Here is a 21,821-nt window from a genome sequence, read left to right as displayed (position 1 = left end):
GGGTCTATCTTGCACCAAAGCGATTTTCGAGATGGAGAAGATCGAATGGCACTCCATCCAAGCACCTCCCTTGATTTTTGGAGCGGAGAGTGTGGAAAATTCAGGGAAGAAGGAGTATTTTTTCATACTTAGGTGAGTGTGGAATCTGCTGACGATGTTTGGAAATGAAAAAAGATTACGCCTGTTTCAAGTTCTTTGTCGTGGACGCCTGATCTTCGAATTTAGTTAGATTGCTCGTGACAAAGCTCGACGCACCTTCTTCTAGACCTGTTGAATAACTTGAATTGCGACTTTCTCATAATCCATCTCAACCTTCTTGATTTCCTCATGTGGCGGTACACGACCTACAAACCTTGCAAACAACCGCACCTGGCTTGCTCGAAGATTCGACAATTTTCATCATCCGCTCCGGGAGCGGTCACTGGGAGACTCGAGAAGAATGGTACACAACCAACCCGTCCTTTCTGGAAACTAAACGACACGGAAAAAATCCAAGCCCGCCTGGACGAAATGCGACATGTGAAATGGGGCTTCATATTCTACCGATGCACCTACTCGGACGAAAGCTCCTGGCAACACTTCATGAACATCGTGCGCCACCGAGCAAGACTAGACATCCACGAGACTGGAGGAGGGACAAAAGCCATCACTTCAAGTCTAGAAATCTCATCACGCGAAGATGAGTCTAAATTCGAAGGCGCGACGATTGATCAAATACGCGAGCATTTTGAAAACTGGGTGTGTGATTCTAGCAAATCAATTCTTGGAGAGCAAGGGAGAGATGCGAATATATGCCCCACTGCACGATATATCTATCCTATACATGTTGATGCAGAAGCTATGTATAGTGTGGTAGAGTCAGCACCACAGCCACCCGCCAGAGATAAGGATGGAGTAGGCTATGTCAATCTCATCAACTCCTATTGGCGACCACAAGAATCATCATCTCAGTGCGACGAAGGGTTCCATGAACAAGATGGAAACGATGATGTGGGATATATGCGAGTGTGCTTGCAGGGATTACATCCGAGAGTGTATTCGCTTCTCAGCAGCGCTGATGCGTATCATGTATTTTACAGACCGCCGCCTAAAGTCTTCATCCGATAGGAGGTCAGCGTCCAGACGGGGACGGCTCTATTTAAAGCGGAGTTTTTGTCGAAATGTACTCCACAAGAGACACGCTAGGAGAATAGCCCATCATATCAGTTCACAAGACTTTGATGCATACACTCTTCGCTATTATCGCAACAGGTTCTCTCCAGGAGATTTTGAACTTCCTGGTGCAAGATACTGCTTGGGTCTCTCAAAGCAAGACAGGAAAGATGGCTGATCCCGCTCACCTCCGGCATCGTATCTTGTCGAAAACCCATTGGATTTCCTCCGTCCACTTCTCACACGCCTCTTCATCGCCATACCATTTTCGTCTCAACCCGTCATACATGTATAAGATTGCAAAGCAAGTTTTGAGATACTCTTTCAGCCTATCCCTTACATCTGCGTCTTGACCCTCAGCAAGTGGATCTGCCACTGCCCCGCCACTTTCTGCCGTTGGCAAACCATCGTTATCTTCATCTAAATGTTGACACTGCTTGTTTATCCATTCCCAAGTCACACCCAATGTATGCCAATAAGCACGGTGAGGTATGTTTTGCGCCGGATAATCGTAGTCGGAAAGTGCATCGCCGCCCAACACATCAAGCAATCTTTGCATCTCCAAGACGGAGAGCTTGCCCTTGTTGCCTCCTGGCAATTCATTGATGGCACCGTAGAGGTTCAACAGGATGTAGATCTCCAGTGCTAGGCTTGCTAGTAAACTAACGCCGAAGCCGTGGCCCCAGGAAAGATTGTCCAGTCTGTGTAGTGGGATGAGAGGATCGGTGGAGAGGCGGAGGAGAGCTATTTGTGCTTCTTCTGTCAGGGCGCTTTCCAGGGGGTTCCTGGCAGTGGTTGCGGCGAGTGTGATGAGTAATTTAGTCGCGTCGGCCAGGTCTGCATTTGCGGTTGTGTAGTTTGGCTCAACGATCGGGTCATTTTCCGGATTCGCTGCTCGTCTCCAGGATTCGATATCTTGGTCTTCCCGAGCTATTGGGTTGTGCTCTACTGAGTTTCCTCCATGTGGCAGTAGATCATAGCGATCTTCCGCGAATGCGACGAGTTCGTCCGAGATCAATCTTCCGGTGGGTAGGCTTTCTAGGAGAGAAGCTTGTTTGGCACTCTGCGTGGCGGCGAACTCGCGAATTGTAGAGATAAAGACTCGGATGAAATGATCTTGAACTTTCTGAAGTGTTGCTTTCTCAGCGACCGCATCTTTACCATATCCTTTATTCCAGAAGAGGTCGCTGCGTGGTGGTGTACAGCTCGGATTTGACCTGATCAGAACAAGATGACCGGCGATGGCATTCCAAGGAATCTTGTGGTTCAGATGCATGGTTGAAAGAGTGTTGTTTCTGAACAGCAGATTGTCAGGCAGGAAGGACGATGAAACCTCGTTATTGAGTCAAGTTTGAAAAATCGCAAGCTTCACGCCAAGCTCGTATAGTACCGTATGTGATGGCGGAAGTTTTCCTGTTCGTGGATCACTTGACGTTGAGACTGCTCGGTGAACTAATTGCAGGAGTAGATGCGTTGCTCTGTGTTTGCTTCTGACAGGCAATGAGTTGCGATGAGAATCGTACCAAAGCATTATCGCGCCATGCTCTCATGCGCTTCGCATGCTGGCAGGCATGTATATACCTACTTTGAGCGATTGCTAATTGCTGCGATTAAATGACCGGCTCTATAGCAAGTTGAGATACTCGGCATCTGCTCGCGCGAAAGTGGTCGATGACAACGTTTGATGGGAGGAAGGAGGCAGCGAAGTGATGTTGGAAAGAAGAGGCGGCGTGTGTTGTTGGCTCGGCCCGACAGCCGAAGCGCCCGAATCCTTCTTCAACTTCCCCTCCTCCTCTTTTCTTCTTCCTCTTTTTCCCAGGCACATGATCACGCCGATCAAACAGCTTTTGCATGTCTTGGAAGCGCGAAGGATGTGTTGTTGGCCTGATCATACCAACTCGAGTCAGGATCGCAGTTGGTCGTGTCTTGGCCAACATCAAAGCAATCCTTCGATCGCCTCTTTAAGCGCCGGACAGCCAATGCTGGGAAACTCGATAGCAACTTTGATGTTGGTTTGTTACACGATCGTCGGGCTGTCTGAGGATACATGCTTGGCCAACATAACGGAAGGCTTCGGCGCTCACAAAAGAAGGCATTGCGGTGTATGAGTAGGTAATGCTTGGCTGTGTAGCACGGTTGGCCTGATGAAGGAAGGTCTCTCGTCCGTACTAATATCAAGGTTGCCCTTGCGATTTCTCAACTTCTCTCATTCTCCTGACAACACACCTCAACTTGAGCGTGTGCATGACATTTTTAACAACATCTTTCTCTTGCCTCGTTCACCTCTTCCTACACATCTCCAAATACATTCTAGAAAATGCTCGCAAAGTGCATCGGCACAGGCATGTGCTTGACACTGCTGTATTGTGTGCAGCTTGCCCAAGCTCAATCAGACGACGATTCAAAGTGGGTCTTCTCCTTCAAGCAGCAGTGAACGAGAACCAAGATCTGATACCAAGATTTTGAAGTCAAAACATTACTGTGCGCTTCTTCCCCGACACTCAACAAGCAGACACATGCGGCTACGGCAATTCCAGCAATGCTCTCACATTCACAACCCAAGATATCCCCATCATCAGCAACTGCTTCAATTTCGCGGACCTCTTTGGCGGCAACGAGACCACCGGGTTTGTAAACCAGACACGAAACTCGGTTGGCAGTTTCCCTAGTGGCTATGAACCTGGTATCCATTGGGAACTTCGCAACAAGGACCTCTTCGACCCCTCGGCAAACTATTCGAAGGCCTTGTACCGCCAAAGTGTTCCCAATCCTAGCGATAAGCTATACGAGCCTGGCCATTACGCTGACAGACTTGTCACGGTTTACGGTGGTGCGAACTGTACCGAGCGCGACCCGAACAATGACGAAGGCTTACTCCCATGGTATGGATGGGCATGTTGGAGTGAGGGAGAAGGTAGTTGTGGGACTTTGCCGTACAATGTCGTGAGTTTCAGGATTTCACCCGGTTTTGACAAGGAAAACAGCAAGGGCAAATGTTGGGACTTCGCAGAATATGGTGCTGCTACTTTATACCTTCCCTCTCTGCGGACTGTGGTTGCTGCATTTGCTGGTGTACTTGTGGTCGTTTCGTTGGCTGTGTGAGAGGCAGAGGGGCTTGTTGTCGTGCATGCTTCCAGTCTCCGATGTAGATACCCGGGTCCGTCTAGAGCAAGACCACGTCAATATGCTTGCTTGACCGTGAAGAGCTTCATCAAGATAAGGAGCCTTCCTGAGAAGCAGGGTCATATCCAGCAAGGACAGCTTAAAAATGATATCTTAGTTGTCAGTATCGTACAAGGGTCCTCGCACGTATTTGAGACCAGTATCGCATGCTACCGTCACCACAACCTTCCCTGGCCCGAGTCTCTGCGCGATCTGCAGCGCAGCCACAACATTAAGTCCCGTCGAAGTACCAGCCAAAATACCCTCTTCTCTTGCCAATCTCCTGCACATGACCCTCGCCTCATCTTCCTCGATAGCCATCGCGTCATCGTACAAAGCTTTATCCAACACCTTAGGCAAGAAGCCTATCCCCACACCTTCCACAGAATGTTGGCCTCCATATCCCTTGGTTATGGCAGGCGAAGAAGCAGGTTCCAACAACGTGACATGGCACTGGCGTCCTTTCCCTTTCAAAACCGTCGCAACACCCATAGTCATTCCCGCTCCACCCACTGCACCACAGAAAGCATCTATACCTTCTGGAACCTGTGCCAATAACTCTTTCCCCATGCCCTGATAGCCGATCAAGACATCCGGGTTGGAAAATTGGTCCGCATTCCAATAACCCTCTCGCTTTGAAATTTCTGCCGCTTTTGCCTGCATAGCTGGGATCAAATCTTTAGTGACTTTACCGCTAGGACTGTGGACAATCACAACATCTGCCCCAAATGCAGCCATAGTCTTCAACTTCTCTTCCGCATAAGCGTCGGAAGATACGACGGTGAAATTGTATCCTTTGACCGCGCAGATGAAAGCGAGAGCTGAGCCTGTGCTGCCTCCTGTAGCTTCCACGACTGTCATTCCTGGTTTGAGTGTGCCACGTTTTTCAGCTTCTTCGATGACCGATCTAGCCATGCGGTCTTTGTAGCTGCCTGTTGGGTTTAGGGATTCGAGTTTGACGAGGACGCGAGCACTGTTTGCAGGAACGACCTTGGTAAGCTCGACGATGGGAGTGTTGCCGATTGCGTCCAGAACATCGCGGAGGGGCATTTGAGCTGTCATGATGGAACACAGGTAATCCTGATGTGGAATGTTGATTCTTGTGGAAAAAAAAAGAGAAAGAGACTCGTTTCTGAATCGACGAAGGTGGTTGCTTAGTGACTCCGCGATCCCCGTCGGTCTCCGCAAGTCGGGATTCAGAAATATTTCCCGCTGGGGAGATTTGGACGTGACAGAAGCTGATCACCTTCTGCCCCAAGGCCCTGATGATTGAGTCTACGTTAACATGTAGGTATACAGCAGAATTGACATGTCTTTTGCGCGTTCAGGAAGACTTGACAATGTGCTGAGTACCCAGAGTAGCAAGAGAGGGACACGGCAAGAGGAACAGACGTCGACGAAGTCGCTGAGTCAGCTGTCGGGCCGTGTGAGCGCCTGCCTATTGGAAGTACGAGAACGGCAATCATTACCACCACCTTCAAACTCCGGCGATTGGCTTGCTAACACCTTGGCCATCACCCATCGCCATTGCATCGCTCATTGAAGATGTCTCTACACCTTCGTCTTACCGCCGAAATGAGGTGCCGTGAGTGCGGCGGTATGGCAGATAGACGCCGCCGAGGACAAATCTTACGATTTTTAGATCCACAAAATTTGCATCAGTTGACGTAGATATAGAAAACTCGCAGATACCCAACCCAGTCTGGCAGCCAGATCCGCAGAAAGCGGCGATGCTGCCAAAGTATCCGGCTTCAAACCGTAGTTTCCACAGGTAGATCCTACGTCTACTCTAGACTTGGCAATCTTGATGTGATTGCCGGATGTGAATTGTCGGGTTATGTAGGTTCCACCTATTAGCCTAAACCAGGAGGATCTAGATTGGATTAGGTTTAGGTAGGCTCAAGCACTTTCCATGGTGTTAGAGTAGTAATGACTCTTATAGAACTTAGAAGAGCGTACGTGAATTTCCTAACCCTAAAATCCTAAGAATCCTAAGCCCCAAGTCGCGACATAGGCATCCGTAGATAGAAAGTACAGAGACCGAAAGCCTTCGACGATGATAAAGAGTCTTGCCAACACGTACGGAGGTGCCAAAGTCACCCATCTGACACAATCGATGAATTTTTTTACCCGGTCCCCGGGACGTAAACGAGACTCAAGCTGAACAGCAACTACCCACAGGATCGGAAGGAACATAGTAAACAGAGCTGCGATTCTCCACAACAGTTGTTCGAGCTCCGTTGGAAATTGGTAGTCCCATGCAAACAGATGGATACCTCCAAAAAGAATTGCCATTGATGAGAGAGCGCAGTCCATCACATCGTAAGAGAGGCGAGACCCAGATTCTGTCTGGGGTATAGAGCCATTGGTTATTCTGGGACTGTTGTACTCTCTGTGCCAACCCATCATGGGCTTTGGTGCTGCTCTAGCGACATTCTTGATTGATCTTATCGTCGCATCTTTGCTTGCTGGGAAATCGAAGGGGACATTCAGGTCCATCGGCTTCTTTATGTCAACAAAGTACAAGGAGAAAGCACAAGTGACGAAAGCCATGGTTTCTATCTCTAGAAGCGCAGATGGGAGGTCCTGGTAACGGCGTGCTCCAAATTGAAGCGCAGCGTAGATCAAGGGAAGGACGGCTCCTAAAAAGACCATAAAATCGCTCTTGTTCTTGTCGTCGAGATCTTCCCTGGAAATTTTTGGTAGCTTTTTGATAATATGACAGTGCCGAGCCTTGATAAGCTGCTTCGAATCCAGAGTCCAGACTCCGGTTTCCATTCGTAATGCACCTCGATATCTCTTAGCATGTTCATCATCGAGACCTCTTGCGCCATCCACAAGGGGCTTATGAGGACGTGGATCTGAAGTTTCTTCATCACAGATGTGTCTATCGAAGATGACGCGAATCCCACCCATGTTGGCTGTCATTGTGTGCGTAAAAGACCATTCAACTTTGTCTTTGTCTGCCCACGTCTTGAGCTCACTATGATTCTGCCAGGCCGCAAAGACGTTTGCAGTTGCCCGAGCGAATACAATGTCGGGAGCAGCGAGCATTATGCACATCCACAACAACTTGGTGGCCGGGCGGGATAAATGCTTCTGCCAGACTCGTATCCGCCAGCGGGGGTCCTTTGGGGTGGGAGCTGGAGCGGCGTTGGGACGTTGCACCGACCACACAGATATGGTGATGGGGACAAGACAGTACCAGAGGATGTCTGCGGTCGAGCGAAATCTGGCAGCGCCAACGAATCGGGGGAGCAGCTCGGCTGGTAAGGTGCAATTTGGATACACGAATGCCATTTTCCTTGACTCTACTTGGGTGTGGTTCGTCGGTAGTGTTGTATTTGCGTGTGGATTGAATGATGCGATGTGTGTTGGTCGAGGTGGTGTGTCGAGATTGATTGGCTTAAGGTTACTCGATCAGCTGATGGGGAAACAATAATAAGTCCATAAGGAGAAGGAGTACAGAAGGGGTGCAGTGGCAAGGAGGGAAACAAGTACAAAGGATGTGATGAAAGCGAAGGTGTGAGAAGTGCAAGTTGAAAAGTGCGAGCAACCGCAGAAGAGACGGAAAATGATGCCAAATGTATTAGCACGCTTCGTCTGGTGCTTGCCCCGACAAGGGCAGATTAAGGCTATCATCGCATTTCTACGAGCTACGACTGACTTTCTACCTGACCGCCTGGACGCCCTGCAGACTGATCCACAAGAACAGGAGTGGCGTAGTCGTTAGATCTCCAGCCGCATGCTATGCCGAAACATGACTCTTTTCCGAAGTGGTATTTGGAGCACTGGATTGTCGGAGATGCAGCGGGACTGTAAGAGTGCGGCGCGACCTACATGTCTTGGATGTTGTCGTCGACTCAAAAGAGGATTCACAAACACATAGTTGCAACGGAGGTCGAGGTAACATATCTGGGCAGTAACAAGCATTCGTAAACAAAGAGTAGGTGCAAGGAGCTGAGAGATTCGTGGCGCCGAACTCAAAGTAAGTGCAATCCGGAGTTTCGAGATGGCTATGACGCAACGTTTACCGACGCGAATGGGCAAGCAGCGATGCGACGACGACGTCCACACCTGGAGCATCTATTGACGGCCCTCAAAAATCGAATGCGACAAACGATATCGTGAGCCTCTTCTGTTCGTATTTCTTGTAACGAAGCGATGGAGACCAGATACAGCGACATTTCTACGAAGCGCCTAGCGGCACTACACATTTGCCCGATCGTCGCATCCGCCGCAGCTGAAAATACGGCAGGGTTACAGCTATCGGAACCGTCTTCTGGTACGTTCTTCTCGAAGCTGATACATAAAAACTATTGTGCATGCATAAATCACGATACTCAAGCTAGCTAGTCACCTAGATCGATTCTGATGGGCACGAACCCTAATGCTACAGGGAAATTTGCGGACGACGAGATGCAACCACGCAGTGAGACCAAACAGGCCGATTAGATTGAGACATAAGTCAGACTTCTCCAAAGTTCTTTGGGTCCTTGTTTCCTTTCTCGCCTTGAGACTGGGCGAAGGATCGAAGGATATGGACATGATTAGCTTCGCGCTGGTCAAGATCTTTTCGGGCGAGGATCAGACATCAACGGAAATTCCACCTTTGGCACCAAAGAAAGCATTTCACAGATTAGCCGCTGTCTGTGCCTACAACGTCAAAAGGCAAAAGTAGTACAGTCCTATAGGCACATCTCGTAGTACACATCTGACAATCCCCCAAATGGTCGATCGACGGAGGCTCTAGGCATCGGAGTCAAACTGTAGGTGCTGCTTCGCTCCTTTCCGGCTTTAATCTAGCTCCGAAGACCGCTTCAAAAAGGTGCTTCGTATAACGTCTCCGCCAATGTGTCCACTAGAGAACTACAAAACGCCTATAGCTTCGAAACTCTTATCTACCTGAGCACGACGGCCGCTCGAATGTCGGACGTCTCGGCCCTAAAGATGAGATGCGCAGATATCATAGCGATCCTGTCTTACCCAGACTATACAAGCAGTCCTCCTAATGCCTCGAATAAATTACAAGAGCTCGTAGAAACTGTCTTAGTTCTGCGATCTAAGTCATGTACGATTCCCTCTCTGTTATAGATGTAGTTTTCTCCTAATGTTACAGCTACAGCTTCACAACTTTCCATTGGAATTTAGTTACACTTTTTTCTAAAATATTCTGTCTTTTCTTATTTATTGACTCTCTGGTATTCTATATCATACTTGTATGCACCTCACAGGTCGCTGCTCATGAACTTTCGGATGCGTTGGGTCGTGCTTACCTTCGCAGGTTTCGGTGTCCGCAGGTTCCGCTGCCCGTAGAAAGCGGGCTCCGTAGGACCCAAATTCTTGTGAATCTCGGAGCACACAGCAAGCCATGGGCCGGCTTAGAAATCAGAAACGTAAAAGGCGCATTCAGAGCATTATCGTTGTTTAAGCACAGTCACTTCTGGCAGGACCTAGCCGCTTGTAGGGCTCTATATAAGAAGCAATCACCTTCTTTCTTACCTTTGGCATCTTGCTATATGTATCCTCAACTTTCTCGATTAAGCAACTTTTCTTCCCGCAACGGTACAAAGAAAGTTCTATTCATTATGCAACAGACAAAGCTCTATAAACGAGTCGCTACACCGTTCGAAACATTACCGCCTGGAACACCAGAGTCATTTTTGAAACTCCGAAGTCTGGGGGTGGGAAAAGTGGAAGTTGTCGTGTTTGTGGAACGCAGCAGCACCACGCAACGATATGAGCTCCTCCGCACCACCGAGTGCGGCGACAAAGGTTTGCAGATCACGAAAACCACACGCCCCCCATCTCAAACACAATAGACTGATATGATTGGCACGAAATTAGCAACAGAAGCGCCATTTCTACTTACCGCATCGATGACTCCCCTGCCCGCCAACGAAGAGGACTTTAACGACTGGTATGATCAAGAACATGTACCTATGGTATCGCAGATGGCTGGGTATATACGGTGCAGGAGATGTGTGAGCGCCTCGGTGGCCGAGGAGGGGGTGGCTATCGAGGAGCAGCAACAGCAACAACGACAGCAAACCAAATATTTCACTATTCATGAGGTTGAGGACTTGGCTGGTTTCTCTGGGCCTGAGGCTAGGGCGTCGGGGGAGACCGAGTGGACTAAGAAGCACATGGCACAGTTGAAGGGGTTTGAGATGAGAGGATGGGAGTTGATCAAAGGGTAAGAATTAAGCGATGGTCAGGACAGCAACAGTAGGGTGAGCCGATCAATCGCTCGGCATATTCTGGAGACTGAGGATTCTTACCATATGGCAAGGTTGGAAGGGTGCAATCTTCACGATTGTCTGTGAGGCTGTCTTGACTCTCACAACGCAAGGTCTTCCATTGTCATTCCCGCTCCTTCTTTCCATCACCTATTGCATCATGTCAGGTCGTGAAGAATCACCGCTCTGGAGCGTTTCCATCGATGCTTGGCTATTGTACAGCCATTCCTCCAATTGCAATTCGTTACCCGCCCACAATATGCTGTTCAACGGTTGAGGCTGCTGATTGTGTTGTTGCAGTCCATCGATGCCGAAATCAAAGTCCGTCGGTGCGTTGTTCATCTCCCAGTGCTCGGCGTGAGGGAATCCCAAAGCGGCTAATTGTGTATCCATGCTTGGCACGGAAGACTGCTTGCCATGATTATCTCCCATGCCACCGAGCTCTAGGTAGCGTGTGGCGATGTTATGGAGTACCTGGAACAAGCGATGCATTTTCGCGGCGGGCTCGGAAACTGTAGTTGCTGCATGGATGGAGTTTACAAACGCCTCGAGGCGGGCCAGATCAGCGTGATCTCGCGTCTCCATGACATGACAGAAAACGACGATGAAAGGCACGAAAGGCGCGAAGAGAAGGGTCCTAGAGGAACCAATCAGAAATACAAAATCGGCATAGCAGCATTTTCTTTGTAACGTTACCATTTGACATAGATCGAAAACCAAATGTCGTTTGCTTTCTGTATGATTGCTATGCAGTCGTGGTGTCTGTCCAAAGTGGCTCTGGCGACTTGGATACATGTAGGGTTGAATGTTGTAGAAGACTGTGTGTCTCTCGGAGCGGCTCGATAGACGTGAGTCAGTAGTGATAGTCGGAGAACCTCGTCAGAGACGGCGTAGAAGTCCATAAGATGTTCTTCGGTATTTTCCTCCACAGTCTTGAGCCATTGATTCTGCACGTTTCGTCAGTCCTCGCATCTTCACAAGAAGGTGCAATCCACGGTTTGAATCGTACTTTTGTCCTTTCTGTCTCTTGCGCGATGTCGTACAAACTGGATGCTAGGGAACCAACTCTTGATCTTCTGACTTGCTCGGGCTGAGTTGCTGCCGCAGGGGAATAGAGCATCTCGTATATGTCACCTTGGCATCTCGCAGTCTTGACCCATAGGGCGAAAAAGGCAAAGACAGGTTCCTGGTCAGTGCTTGATGCAGAGGGAGGAATGGCCGTAACATCCCAATCTTGGATAGTTGAAGCTCTGCCCAAGCGCAAAGAGAGGCTTTTGTCCAAGTAGTAAGTCGTCCAGAAAAGGAATCGCGTGTATTTCGAATTTGTTACTACCCGGTCATGAGAAGTTACTGTCCTGTGATACCCTAATGTCTGGCATAAAGCAGAAGCTTTGGAAGCCAAGGACCAGCACAACGAGGCTGTCGAGAACTCGATGGCATAATACGCCTGAATTTCTGTTAGATGCCAGTCCATCTGCTCAAGAAGAAAAGGAAGATTATACTCCAAAAATGAGGGCGGCAATCACACTTGGCGATTCTGGTAGATGTAGCGGTAGTTCGGCCAATCCGGTTTCGAGATTGTTTCGGCATAGACGAGCGTATGCAAGGCATTGTTCTTTCTCACTTTGCGGAGTCTGAGCCGTCAAGGCATGGTCCCAGAATAACGAGAACAAGCCGGCGTTAACGCTGATACAATCATAGGGAGATACAGGTTCCGAGAAATAGACCTGGAGACAAAGATCACTGAAAGACTGCATCAAGATATAGCCGTATACCCAACCAGAACCTGCTAGTCGCTGAGCTTGTTATAATTCTGTTAGTCGCCAGCATTTTTGGAAGCAGTGGTCACGCATCATCATGCTTACCTTGTGCAGCGCGAATCAAATTTGCAGCATCTTGAATGGGCGGTAGTTTGAACTTCTTCTGGCCTCGAGTCTCTGACGGGTCTGCATTTGGTAGTGCCACCTCGGTCGCTGACGATGTATCCTGGGGAGTACTCGCTATATCTGCTAGATCGGTCAAAGTTCTTTGGATATCGCCATCGGGCTGCTGAACTCCAACAAAACCCTGTAAGAGTTGGTTGACGAAAACGGAGTGGGCGGACAAGGAAGACGACCCTTCCACCACTGCAGCATTTTCAGAGTTCGAGGGGAGTGCCCGGCGTACTGGAGAGGGATGTGCCGGAGGAGGAACCGGCACATCATCATGAGTGTTGCCTGGAGCGGACACATGCGTTGAGAGATTTCGCAATAGCCCGACAACTTCCTCCAGCCGGCTATCAATAAGGTCGATCTTCTTTTCGCTAAGGCGGCGCATTTAAGTCAGACTATCGCTCAGCTGGATCTGATTTGTAGACAAGGGAGGAGAGGTTCAAAGCCGCGAGGTGCAACTTACTATTGCGGAGTAATCAACACTCTTGAGCGTTTCTCTCTTGGCTTGATACCTGGATGGACGCATTCAATGTCGGCACGTCGACACTGGACACAGGGAGACTTCCTATCGCAACGTATCTGCAACAACCTGTCAACACAGGATAGAGGATATCCCGCGCCCCAATGGAACCGGACTACATGCGCTACAACAAGACAAAGAGGTAACGCACCTTGCGGGACCTGCATGCTTCGCACTATTGTAATGTTAGTACGGGTCAGACAAGTGTTAGCAGTCATTAATCGCCCCAGAAGAGTAACGCACTGCACCGCGGCTGAGACTGGAAAGACCTGGGACCTGGCTCGAAATTGCGCCCGGGGATTCGGGTGTCTGATCTCGGCTTATCGGAGGATTCTGTATGTTATACATGGCTCAGGATTTCTGCTACACAATTGCCCTGGCAAATGAGCGGGACAGTGATGGCAGTAGGGCAAGACTAGACAGACAAGCAAGCTCGTGGTGCGCTGACTGAGACTTGAGACTTGAGACTTGAGACCAGAGAGGCCGTGAGTTGGAACGTCCGAGTCCGAGAACTTCGTCAGGACGTTTGGATCGGTTTTCAGAGTGTCTTCAGTTCGTGTGCGATACAAGCATCCGAGCGTGTGGGCGTGCCACAACGTTGACGTGCCATTGTAGCGTTCGGGGAGACACCGGGTTTTGAATCCCGAGATTCTACGCTTCTTCCGGAGGCCGCAGGCCCCGGCCCGATGGGCGAAACTCAAGTTTGACTTCCATCAAAACAAACGCCAAATGAACTTTTGCAATTCTGATCGCGCACTTACGAAGGCAACCGACTTAGTAGCAAGATCATGCAACGCTATATGTCTTGGCCAGTAAATTCGTCCATCATGAAGAAAGGTAGCGTTCGACTCTATCCCATGGCTATATTCTGGTCTGTGGGTATGTCCACCGCAGTCATCATGGAAGGATACGCAGTCATGCTGCTATCCAGCTTCTATGCTCTTCCACAATTCAATCGCAAATACGGTCAACAACAACCAGATGGAACCTTTGTGGTCCCAGCATCATGGAAATCTGGCCTTTCCAACGGTACTCTGTGTGGAGAGATCCTCGGGCTCTTTCTCACTGGTATCTTCCAAGATCGATATGGCTATCGCAAGACTATTTGTGCTGCGCTGTTGATGGTTACTGGCTTTATATTCATACTCTTCGTTGCGAATGGCGTCGAAATGCTGCTCGTAGGAGAGATACTGTGCGGTATTCCCTGGGGAGCTTTCCAGACCATTACTACCGCTTACGCCTCCGAGATCTGTCCTGTCGCCCTTCGAGCATATCTGACCACGTACGTCAACCTCTGCTGGGTTATTGGCCAACTTGTAGTTTCTGGTGTGTTGAAAGGTGTGCTCGATCGTCAAGATCAATGGGCTTACCGAATTCCATTTGCTGTCCAATGGATTTGGCCAATTCCTCTGTTGGTCATATGCATCTTGGCCCCAGAGTCTCCTTGGTGGTATGTTCGACACGGCCAACTGGATCGAGCAAAAAAGAGCTTGGAGCGCCTGATGAGTCAATCCAACGACATGGCGGACCACACGGTTGCAATGATGCAACACACCGACCAGCTCGAGAAAGAGGCGTCATCCGGTACATCATACTTGGAATGCTTCAGACCTTCAAATATCCGACGCACGGAGATTGTGTGCTTCGTATGGCTGATCCAAATCATTTGTGGATCGCAGCTGATGGGCTATTCGACTGTGTTCTACGTCGCCGCCGGTCTGAACGAGAGAAACTCATTCACCATGTCCCTGATTCAGTACTCAATCGGGGCCATCGGTACTATACTCTCATGGTTCTTGATGTCTCGAGTAGGGCGACGGACGATATACTTGTATGGCTTGGCAATTCTCTTTGCTCTTCTCATGGTCATTGGATTCGTGTCCTTGGCGCCTCGCAGCGACAATGTAAACTGGACTATCGCAGCGATATTGTCAGTGTTCACCTTCATCTACGATCTGACTGTTGGCCCGGTCTGTTATTCGCTTGTGGCCGAGTTGTCATCGACGCGGCTCCGCGCCAAATCTGTGGTTCTGGCTCGGAACTTGTACAATATTGGCGGCATCGTGGTCAATGTCCTGATCAACTACCAATTGACTTCGACAGCATGGGATTGGGGAGCCAGGTCTGCATTCTTTTGGGGCGGCTCCTGCCTCTGTTGCGCGATTTGGACATTCTTCCGTCTACCAGAGCCGAGTGGAAGAACATACGCTGAGTTGGATATCCTCTTCGCAAACAACGTCCCTGCTCGCAAATTTGCCACTACCCAAGTCGACGTGGTTCGGGGAACCATAGTAGCGTAACACGAGGAGTACGGACGCAATGCAAAGGACACAGTGATAGTCTTTCTAGTCGAAGACGAATTTTAAGACGTCGCTTCTATTTCTTGTTCTGAAGCCTCGCATTGATCCGTGATATATGTTATCGGAAGTGGGTTGTGAGCGCTGCAGTAAGAGTGATCAAAAGCTTCGGCTACTCGTCTGCCCAAGGGCACTGCGAATTTGAGGTAGGAATTCGGAGTGAGCGACAGGAGCTGACACACAGCTCTGAGCCGATCCAAGTTTTGTGCCATGTCATGCATTGAACCCGTGATTGTCGTGGAACAATCCATAAGATCTGCTAGAGCATTCCCAACATCGTAGATCTTTTCAAACTATAATCAATCAGTCTGGGCGGCTTGTGGAAACAGAACATCACTCACAATGCCCAGTCCGTGGATCTCGATTGACTTGACAGATAAGGAAGCTGTCACGCACAACAAAGACGAGGCTAGGTCCTCAGGATAGTAGAATGATTTTGATCGTGACACCGCCGTACTCGAAAGCTCACTTTGCTGCAACGCAGCCGTCCAAGATACCAACTCAAGCCAGTGCTGCGTGACCACTATATCAGCCTTCTGGATTTCAGCCAAGGCGTCGCATTCTTGAGATAATTCAAGACGACCGTGTCTCCGTGCGAGACCCTGGTTGACTGAACCTTGCTGGCTCCAAACATCGAGAAATTCGACTTCGAGTTGGGAATAGACTCGGACAAGTTGACGAAATCCAACGTCAATTTCGCTTGTGTTTTCGTGCTCTTCGCCAGAAACACCTTGAGAAGGATCTAGAGGACGCAATAGAAGAACGGGCTTGTGTCTTGCTATCGCGAATGACCTTTCAGTGACGAACAAGATGTCATATATTCGCCGACTGTAGAGAGCGTCTGCCGAGTTCATGCCATCGTAATATTCACTCTTATGAAGTCCAAGTGCCTGAGCTAAGGTGATGGCTTCGCGCAGATAGAACCAAGTGTGGTGACTGTCGTGCAATTCGAAATAAGCGATGGAGATGAAGAAGGAAGCGAGAAGTGTCGAGACCGAGCTATCGAGAACGAAGTCGTACTCTGATCGAACAGAAAGGCTTTTTGCGATGCAGAAACGCGCGACCGTGTCCCATTGCCTATTGCCGATGATGGACTCGCTCCGACCGCATAGAAATGTGACAACCAGAGCCGAGATGGCAAGTAACATGCTGCGCTCATTGGATCCAAGTGGTCCATCGAGCCATTGCGCAAGCATAGAAGACTTGAACAAAGGCATGATTGGATAGAGATCATCGAAGTAGACCGTTAGACATTGTCTCATTAAACTGAGCAGTTCTTGCGAAGACAAGAGATCCCGATTGACTTCAGGAGTCACATCGTAGCGCTCACTCGAACGTGTCTGTTCTTCTCTCAGGGCCACTATCTTTTTCCCGTTGCCGTATTTCGGGCCGCGTGGTCTGCAGATGTATGCCCGGTGGCAGTCGAGCCGGCTGCGTCGACAAGAAATGCAGGGTGTAAGCCCGTCGCACCGAACCCGACGCTGTCGACACTGGTCGCAAGTTATTCGCGTGGAAGACATATGTAAGTTGTAAGGTGCTGAGTAAAGTAGCAAGTGGAGAAAGCAGGGTATAGAGCGCCGTTGATCGCCCAAGGCCTTAGCGGGCCGTCACGTGCTATATAAGCCGCACCCCACGACGTCAATTACCTATTCCGATATTATCCCTAGACTCACATTGCTATGCTAAAAGTTATAGAAAGCTAGCATCTCATCAATTCATTAGGTTTTTACGGAGACGGATAGTTAAGAAGATCTGAATGGTACTGTCTCATTTCATACATGTACGATTTTCTTCCGATCTTGCGGAAACTGCACACAGAGCTTTCTAAAGTACGATGGTTGCAACAGAAGAAAGAGTAAGAATCTAAATGTTCTGAGCCTCACACATTCCGGTATAAATACCACCCCTTGCGACAAGCTCCGAGTGAGATCCAGCTTCGACTATCTTGCCGCCGTAAAACACAAAGATCCGATTTGCATTTGTCACGGTTGACAATCGGTGAGCTACTGCGATGGTGATTCGGGAATTCTTGGAAGCCGCTTCCATCAGCGCGGCCTGCACGATTCGCTCCGAGCCGGTGTCTAGAGCGCTTGTTGCCTCATCCAAGAGCAAAACTCTAGGGTCGCGGATCAGTGCTCGAGCGATTGCGATGCGTTGGCGTTGTCCACCAGAGAGTTGTGCGCCGCCTGTCCCGCAAGGGGTGTTGAGACCTTCGGGGAGAGAGGAGATGAATTCCCAGGCATTGGCTGCGAGACAGGCTTGTTTGATCATCTCATCATCGACTTCTTCGCCATCTTGATCGATACCCATGGAAATGTTGTCGCGGATGCTGCCGGGGAAAAGAGTAGGTTCCTGCTGCACCAGAGAAACCGCACGGCGATATACTCGCGGGTTGAGGTCTGCGAGATGATGACCGCCGTCTATGATGATTTGCCCGCTTGTCGGGTCGTAGAATCGCTCGAGGAGTGATATCATGGTGCTCTTGCCGCAACCCGAAGCACCCACGAATGCGACGAACTCTCCTGGGTTGATCGTCAACGACACTCCTTTAAGTACACGTGTATCCGGCGCCAGAGGATATGCGAATTGGACATTGTCAAAGTCATATGACGTGCAGCCATTCAGTGGCACTAAATCCTTGTTTTGATCGGTCTCTCGAACGGTGGGCTTGATATCGCACAGCCAGAAGAAGTAGTTGGCAGCGGCATTTGCCTTTGTGAAACCTAGATAACGTCAGTTTCCGCTGAAAGATGTATGACGAGACGAAAAGCTGAGACTTACTGCTCGCAAAAGTCAACGTGGTTGCACAACCCTGACCGGAGAAATAAACAGCCATGAAGGACACGATGAATTGATAAAAGTCGATATCGCCTGCAGCGATCAATTTGGAGCCCCACCTATAGATCATATTAGAATAAAAGTCGCTGGTGAGATTGGAAAAGAAAAACTTACCAGAAGCCTAGAGCCAAGACGAAGAATTCAATCGATTGCGTAAATGCAAAGAACATCATCATCGACAGAAGTGAAGTTCGAGATCCGGATATAGCAGCATCGAGCTCGTTCGTATAGCGCAGCAAAACATCTTCCTCGATGGCGAGAGAAGAGACTGTCCGGATGGCTGTAATGCTTTCGGATGCGATAGAAGCGCTTTTGGAAAACTTTGCATCGATATCAGAGTCCATCTTCGTCTCGACTCTGACACGAATGACGCCTCCAAGAATCATTGGAGGTATCCCTGCGAAGACACCCACGAGGCCAAGCTTCCATGACACGGCAATAGAGAGGATGGAGCAGACGATGATGGTGACGATTGAGAGCATGATTATGGTGATGTTGAATCCCATCAACTCGAACAGAGATTGCGCGTCAGAATCGAGTCGGCTGGTCAGAGATCCAATGGTATTCTCGGGTCGATCGAAGAAGCGTAAATTCTGTCTCAAATAAGCAGCAAAAGTTCGTTTGCGGATGTCGTGGCCGTATGCCTAGAGTAACATTAGTGCCCGCAGAAGACATCCGTGACACACGAGCTTCATCGTACCTGCGCGATATGATTGCTGACCCAACCCATGGCCATGTAAACGAACAAGAGACAAATCGCCATGATGAAGAACATCAAAGCATAGAAATTGCCCCGACTTTGGTCCAGCTCAGGGTCGAACACATCCATGACGTTGCCTAAAAGCAGAGCTTGACCGGGGTACACACCAGCTGATTCCGTTAGTTCCTGGAAACAAATTGCAATGGCTGCACTCTAACACACCTCCTAGGACGCTGGTGATTAAGGCAAGGATATACCACCACTTCAGATCTGGAGTAGCTCGCACAAGTTTGCTAGCGGTAGACAGGATCCCCATCTTTGAGGCCCGTCCGTAGTCTTCTCGTTCTCTGAGCAGAGCCAGCTTTTCTTGCGTGAATGTGTCATGTCGACTGAATGTCTGACTCTTCTCGAGAGCCAAATCGCCTGGCTTTTCTTCCCCATCGCAAGCTTCATAGTCACTTCCTCGGTCGTAAGTTGACAGATTCTGAGCCCGTACCAGAGTTGCATAAGCGCCGCCGCGAGCGACTAACTCGCCATGTGGGCCTTGCTCGATGATTTTGCCTTGCTTCATGACCACGATGTTGTCGGCAGCCTGGATGGTCTTCAGCTTGTGAGCGACAACAATGGTCGTACGGCCTTCAGATGCCTTATCGAGGGCTTTCTGGACAATAGCCTCCGCTTGAGGGTCAAGAGCACTGGTGGCCTCGTCGAGTAAAAGAATCCTGGGTTGAGAGACGATACTTCGAGCAATGGCAATACGCTGTTTTTGGCCACCAGAGAGTAGACCTCCCCTTTCACCAATGCGCGTCTCATATCTTTGTGGGAGTGCCTCAATAAAGTCGTGGGCGTATGCCGTCTGAGCGGCATCCTTGACTCTTGCTAGTCGTTCATCTCGAGGGAGATGTTCCCACGGCGTACCAACAAGGCCATTGCAGATGTTTTCGAATACGGTGCCGTTGAACAACACAGGTTCCTGTGAGGATTTGATCAGCAAACTCCAGATCGTCCGTGCTATTTCTCGACCGCACCTGTTGTACTAATCTCATGTTGGTGCGGAGCCAACGCAAATTGAGATTTTGCAGCGTTGCACCATCCAGAGTGATCTCTCCATAGCTTGGATTGTACCACCTTTCGAGCAACCCAATGATTGTACTCTTGCCAGAGCCACTAGCTCCCTGAGAATCATGTGAGAAAAGTATATCCGAATTATCACATGGGGGTACTCACCACAAGTGCTGTGACTTTTCCAGCAGGCACGTGTAAGCTGAATCCATCCAAGACAGGATTGTTCGGTCGAGTTGGATAGCTAAAAGTCACATCCTTGATGTCGATTGACCCATCAAGATAGGCGGGCTTCTCTCCAGAGAGGTCGAAAGGATCTATCCTTGACGGTCTGTCGATGAGTTCGAAGAGTTCGGCAGCGGCTGATGCTGCTCTGGTGAACGTGACCATGTTGGGAGCAATGGAGTTCAACATAGCTGATGCGATGACAACAGAAAATAGCACACTAGAAGATTGTTAGCGCGCACCGTATGCAGGAGCATTGCGACTGCAGAAACTCACGTGAACACGGTACCAATACCATCCACCTCTCCGCGTGCAATCATGGCAATTCCTTGCCAAAACGCAAGACCCATCCCGGCAAACATGACGAAATATTCCCCGGCAAACAGGAGGCCGTACAGGACGTCTTTCTTCCGACCGAGAGTGCGCGCTTGTTCAAGATACACCGAGTATCGGTCGACAATCCTTGGACCGAGGCTGAAGGCGTTGATTGCTCGTATATTTCCCAACGAGGACTCAGCAAATGCACCCGCTTGAGCATATATCTTTAGTATGTCCGTTTCAATGCCTGCATCGATACCTCCGGCGGTACCGACCATAAGGATCAAAGCGGGTACAATACAGATCAAGATAAGTGTGAGCTTCCATTGAGTGACGAAAGCGATGATGAATGCAGCGATCAGGGTCGCTGTAGCCTGTATCATCTGACCCAGTTTCTCGGAGGTGCCAGATTGGATGAGGCGGCCGTTGGATGTTGCTTGCATGGAGATTGATCCGGCAAATCCATGATCGAAAAAACTGATATCTTGACGTAGTGCAGAACGCATGTAATCGTGGCGCATATTGCGACCCAATTTGAGAGCCGTATATGTCATTGTGGTCGAATAGATGTAGATGCAGCCAAAGCGAGCAATCCCGATGTATACAAAGTATAGTCTGACATTGATTAGCGGACTCGTTGTGAACGCAGTCTTCATGAAGCTCAGGCATACGATTGCTTGGAGACCAAAGACATGAAATCCGCTGGGACATCTTGTCCTGAGCTGAATCCACTCAGCAGCGTAATGAAGTTGCCAAGTACGAGATTTACTAGCGCGAGAGCGACTCCAGACCCACAAGCAGCGATCAGGGCGATTGCTTGTAAGCACCACACGGTCGGCGTCCCATAGAAAAAGATGCGCTGTTTCCACAGTCAGTGATAGATGTCCTATCGTGTTGCTTGCGGCTGGAACCAACCGTGAACGCTCTCGTTGCGGACATCTGTTTAGGTACTGCTTCGCCATTGATCGACTCTATAGCAGAGAGCGGAGAGCCAGGGTTCAACCCCAGATTGGCGTTTTCGGGCACCTTCTCACCCATCGAGCGTGATATGTTTTGTAGTGTTGACAATAATTTCTCGTGAGAGCGAGTAAGTCGAGATTTTAGGCGGTATTACTTGGTGTTGTTTCTTCCTCTCTTGTGACTGGAACGAAATTCGGTTGGATTTTGCGAAGAATAAAAGCAAGCTCTCGTCGATGAAATATATGTGATCAAGTAAGAGGCATGATGTGAGGCTGCGGAGGCCGAAGGCTTGCAGGAAGCCCATGCTCCCCTCTGCCTCAACGGCGTCCCCAACGGCATCTTTCATGATCGAGGGAG

At 49.5% G+C, this 21,821-nt stretch overlaps 11 protein-coding genes across 11 annotated transcripts; 5 read left to right on the top strand and 6 right to left on the bottom strand.

Moving 5' to 3' along the window:
- The first annotated feature begins 145 nt into the window (after positions 1-145).
- Positions 146-1,221, top strand: M438DRAFT_388465 (uncharacterized protein). Its single transcript, XM_029909016.1, has one exon. The coding sequence runs from the start codon at positions 328-330 to the stop codon at positions 1,105-1,107; it is 780 nt and encodes a 259-aa protein (XP_029755183.1). The 5' UTR covers positions 146-327; the 3' UTR covers positions 1,108-1,221.
- On the bottom strand, positions 1,020-2,823 carry M438DRAFT_350053 (uncharacterized protein). Its single transcript, XM_029906541.1, has one exon. The coding sequence runs from the start codon at positions 2,426-2,428 to the stop codon at positions 1,337-1,339; it is 1,092 nt and encodes a 363-aa protein (XP_029755182.1). The 5' UTR covers positions 2,429-2,823; the 3' UTR covers positions 1,020-1,336.
- A 168-nt stretch (positions 2,824-2,991) lies between these two features.
- M438DRAFT_154904 (uncharacterized protein) lies at positions 2,992-3,368 on the top strand. Its single transcript, XM_029898998.1, has one exon. It carries the CDS (start codon positions 3,024-3,026, stop codon positions 3,258-3,260), a length of 237 nt encoding a protein of 78 aa, XP_029755181.1. The 5' UTR covers positions 2,992-3,023; the 3' UTR covers positions 3,261-3,368.
- A 101-nt stretch (positions 3,369-3,469) lies between these two features.
- M438DRAFT_378517 (uncharacterized protein) lies at positions 3,470-4,254 on the top strand (the record flags this gene model as incomplete). The annotated part of the gene is made up of 2 exons (XM_029908823.1): positions 3,470-3,558; positions 3,621-4,254. 2 exons carry the CDS (start codon positions 3,470-3,472, stop codon positions 4,252-4,254), a joined length of 723 nt encoding a protein of 240 aa, XP_029755180.1.
- On the bottom strand, positions 4,156-5,635 carry M438DRAFT_350052 (pyridoxal phosphate-dependent enzyme, beta subunit). The gene has a single exon (XM_029906540.1). The coding sequence runs from the start codon at positions 5,374-5,376 to the stop codon at positions 4,429-4,431; it is 948 nt and encodes a 315-aa protein (XP_029755179.1). The 5' UTR covers positions 5,377-5,635; the 3' UTR covers positions 4,156-4,428.
- A 653-nt stretch (positions 5,636-6,288) lies between these two features.
- Positions 6,289-7,614, bottom strand: M438DRAFT_409842 (uncharacterized protein; the record flags this gene model as incomplete). The annotated part of the gene is made up of 1 exon (XM_029910045.1): positions 6,289-7,614. The coding sequence occupies one exon, from the start codon at positions 7,612-7,614 to the stop codon at positions 6,289-6,291; it is 1,326 nt and encodes a 441-aa protein (XP_029755178.1).
- Positions 7,615-9,902: 2,288 nt separating this feature from the next.
- On the top strand, positions 9,903-10,608 carry M438DRAFT_388453 (uncharacterized protein; the record flags this gene model as incomplete). The annotated part of the gene is made up of 2 exons (XM_029909015.1): positions 9,903-10,089; positions 10,162-10,608. 2 exons carry the CDS (start codon positions 9,903-9,905, stop codon positions 10,512-10,514), a joined length of 540 nt encoding a protein of 179 aa, XP_029755177.1. The 3' UTR covers positions 10,515-10,608.
- Positions 10,495-13,409, bottom strand: M438DRAFT_400843 (fungal-specific transcription factor domain-containing protein). The gene is made up of 8 exons (XM_029909490.1): positions 13,248-13,409; positions 13,156-13,179; positions 12,948-13,063; positions 12,419-12,855; positions 12,056-12,354; positions 11,563-12,000; positions 11,250-11,500; positions 10,495-11,190 (listed from the first exon to the last, which is right to left on the bottom strand). The coding sequence occupies exons 1-8, from the start codon at positions 13,350-13,352 to the stop codon at positions 10,704-10,706; spliced, it is 2,157 nt and encodes a 718-aa protein (XP_029755176.1). The 5' UTR covers positions 13,353-13,409; the 3' UTR covers positions 10,495-10,703.
- A 422-nt stretch (positions 13,410-13,831) lies between these two features.
- On the top strand, positions 13,832-15,304 carry M438DRAFT_378514 (sugar porter family MFS transporter; the record flags this gene model as incomplete). The annotated part of the gene is made up of 1 exon (XM_029908822.1): positions 13,832-15,304. The coding sequence occupies one exon, from the start codon at positions 13,832-13,834 to the stop codon at positions 15,302-15,304; it is 1,473 nt and encodes a 490-aa protein (XP_029755175.1).
- A 356-nt stretch (positions 15,305-15,660) lies between these two features.
- M438DRAFT_340176 (uncharacterized protein) lies at positions 15,661-16,578 on the bottom strand (the record flags this gene model as incomplete). The annotated part of the gene is made up of 1 exon (XM_029904294.1): positions 15,661-16,578. One exon carries the CDS (start codon positions 16,576-16,578, stop codon positions 15,661-15,663), a length of 918 nt encoding a protein of 305 aa, XP_029755174.1.
- A 646-nt stretch (positions 16,579-17,224) lies between these two features.
- M438DRAFT_369804 (ATP-binding cassette multidrug transport protein) lies at positions 17,225-21,542 on the bottom strand (the record flags this gene model as incomplete). Its single annotated transcript, XM_029908130.1, has 10 exons — positions 17,225-18,084; positions 18,143-18,258; positions 18,314-18,843; positions 18,900-19,069; positions 19,122-19,872; positions 19,928-20,074; positions 20,127-20,406; positions 20,463-21,119; positions 21,176-21,363; positions 21,420-21,542. The coding sequence occupies 10 exons, from the start codon at positions 21,540-21,542 to the stop codon at positions 17,225-17,227; spliced, it is 3,822 nt and encodes a 1,273-aa protein (XP_029755173.1).
- Positions 21,543-21,821: the final 279 nt, after the last annotated feature.

Source organism: Aureobasidium pullulans (genome assembly GCF_000721785.1).
Source record: "Aureobasidium pullulans EXF-150 unplaced genomic scaffold scaffold_38, whole genome shotgun sequence".
Taxonomy (NCBI): domain Eukaryota; kingdom Fungi; phylum Ascomycota; class Dothideomycetes; order Dothideales; family Saccotheciaceae; genus Aureobasidium; species Aureobasidium pullulans.
This window is presented reverse-complemented; position numbering and strand designations above follow the sequence as displayed.

Bases quoted from the DNA above. Each gene is read 5' to 3' on its own strand.
- M438DRAFT_400843 (XM_029909490.1), bottom strand. From the start codon at position 13,352: ATGTATAACATACAGAATCCTCCGATAAGCCGAGATCAGACACCCGAA. The intron at 12,355-12,418 runs GTAAGCATGATG...AATTATAACAAG, and splicing joins TTTGATTCGCGCTGCACAAG to CTCAGCGACTAGCAGGTTCT. The intron at 11,191-11,249 runs GTAACGTTACAA...TGGTTCCTCTAG, and splicing joins TTTTCGATCTATGTCAAATG to GACCCTTCTCTTCGCGCCTT.
- M438DRAFT_350052 (XM_029906540.1), bottom strand. From the start codon at position 5,376: ATGACAGCTCAAATGCCCCTCCGCGATGTTCTGGACGCAATCGGCAAC.
- M438DRAFT_154904 (XM_029898998.1), top strand. From the start codon at position 3,024: ATGTGTTGTTGGCCTGATCATACCAACTCGAGTCAGGATCGCAGTTGG.
- M438DRAFT_350053 (XM_029906541.1), bottom strand. From the start codon at position 2,428: ATGCATCTGAACCACAAGATTCCTTGGAATGCCATCGCCGGTCATCTT.
- M438DRAFT_388465 (XM_029909016.1), top strand. From the start codon at position 328: ATGTGGCGGTACACGACCTACAAACCTTGCAAACAACCGCACCTGGCT.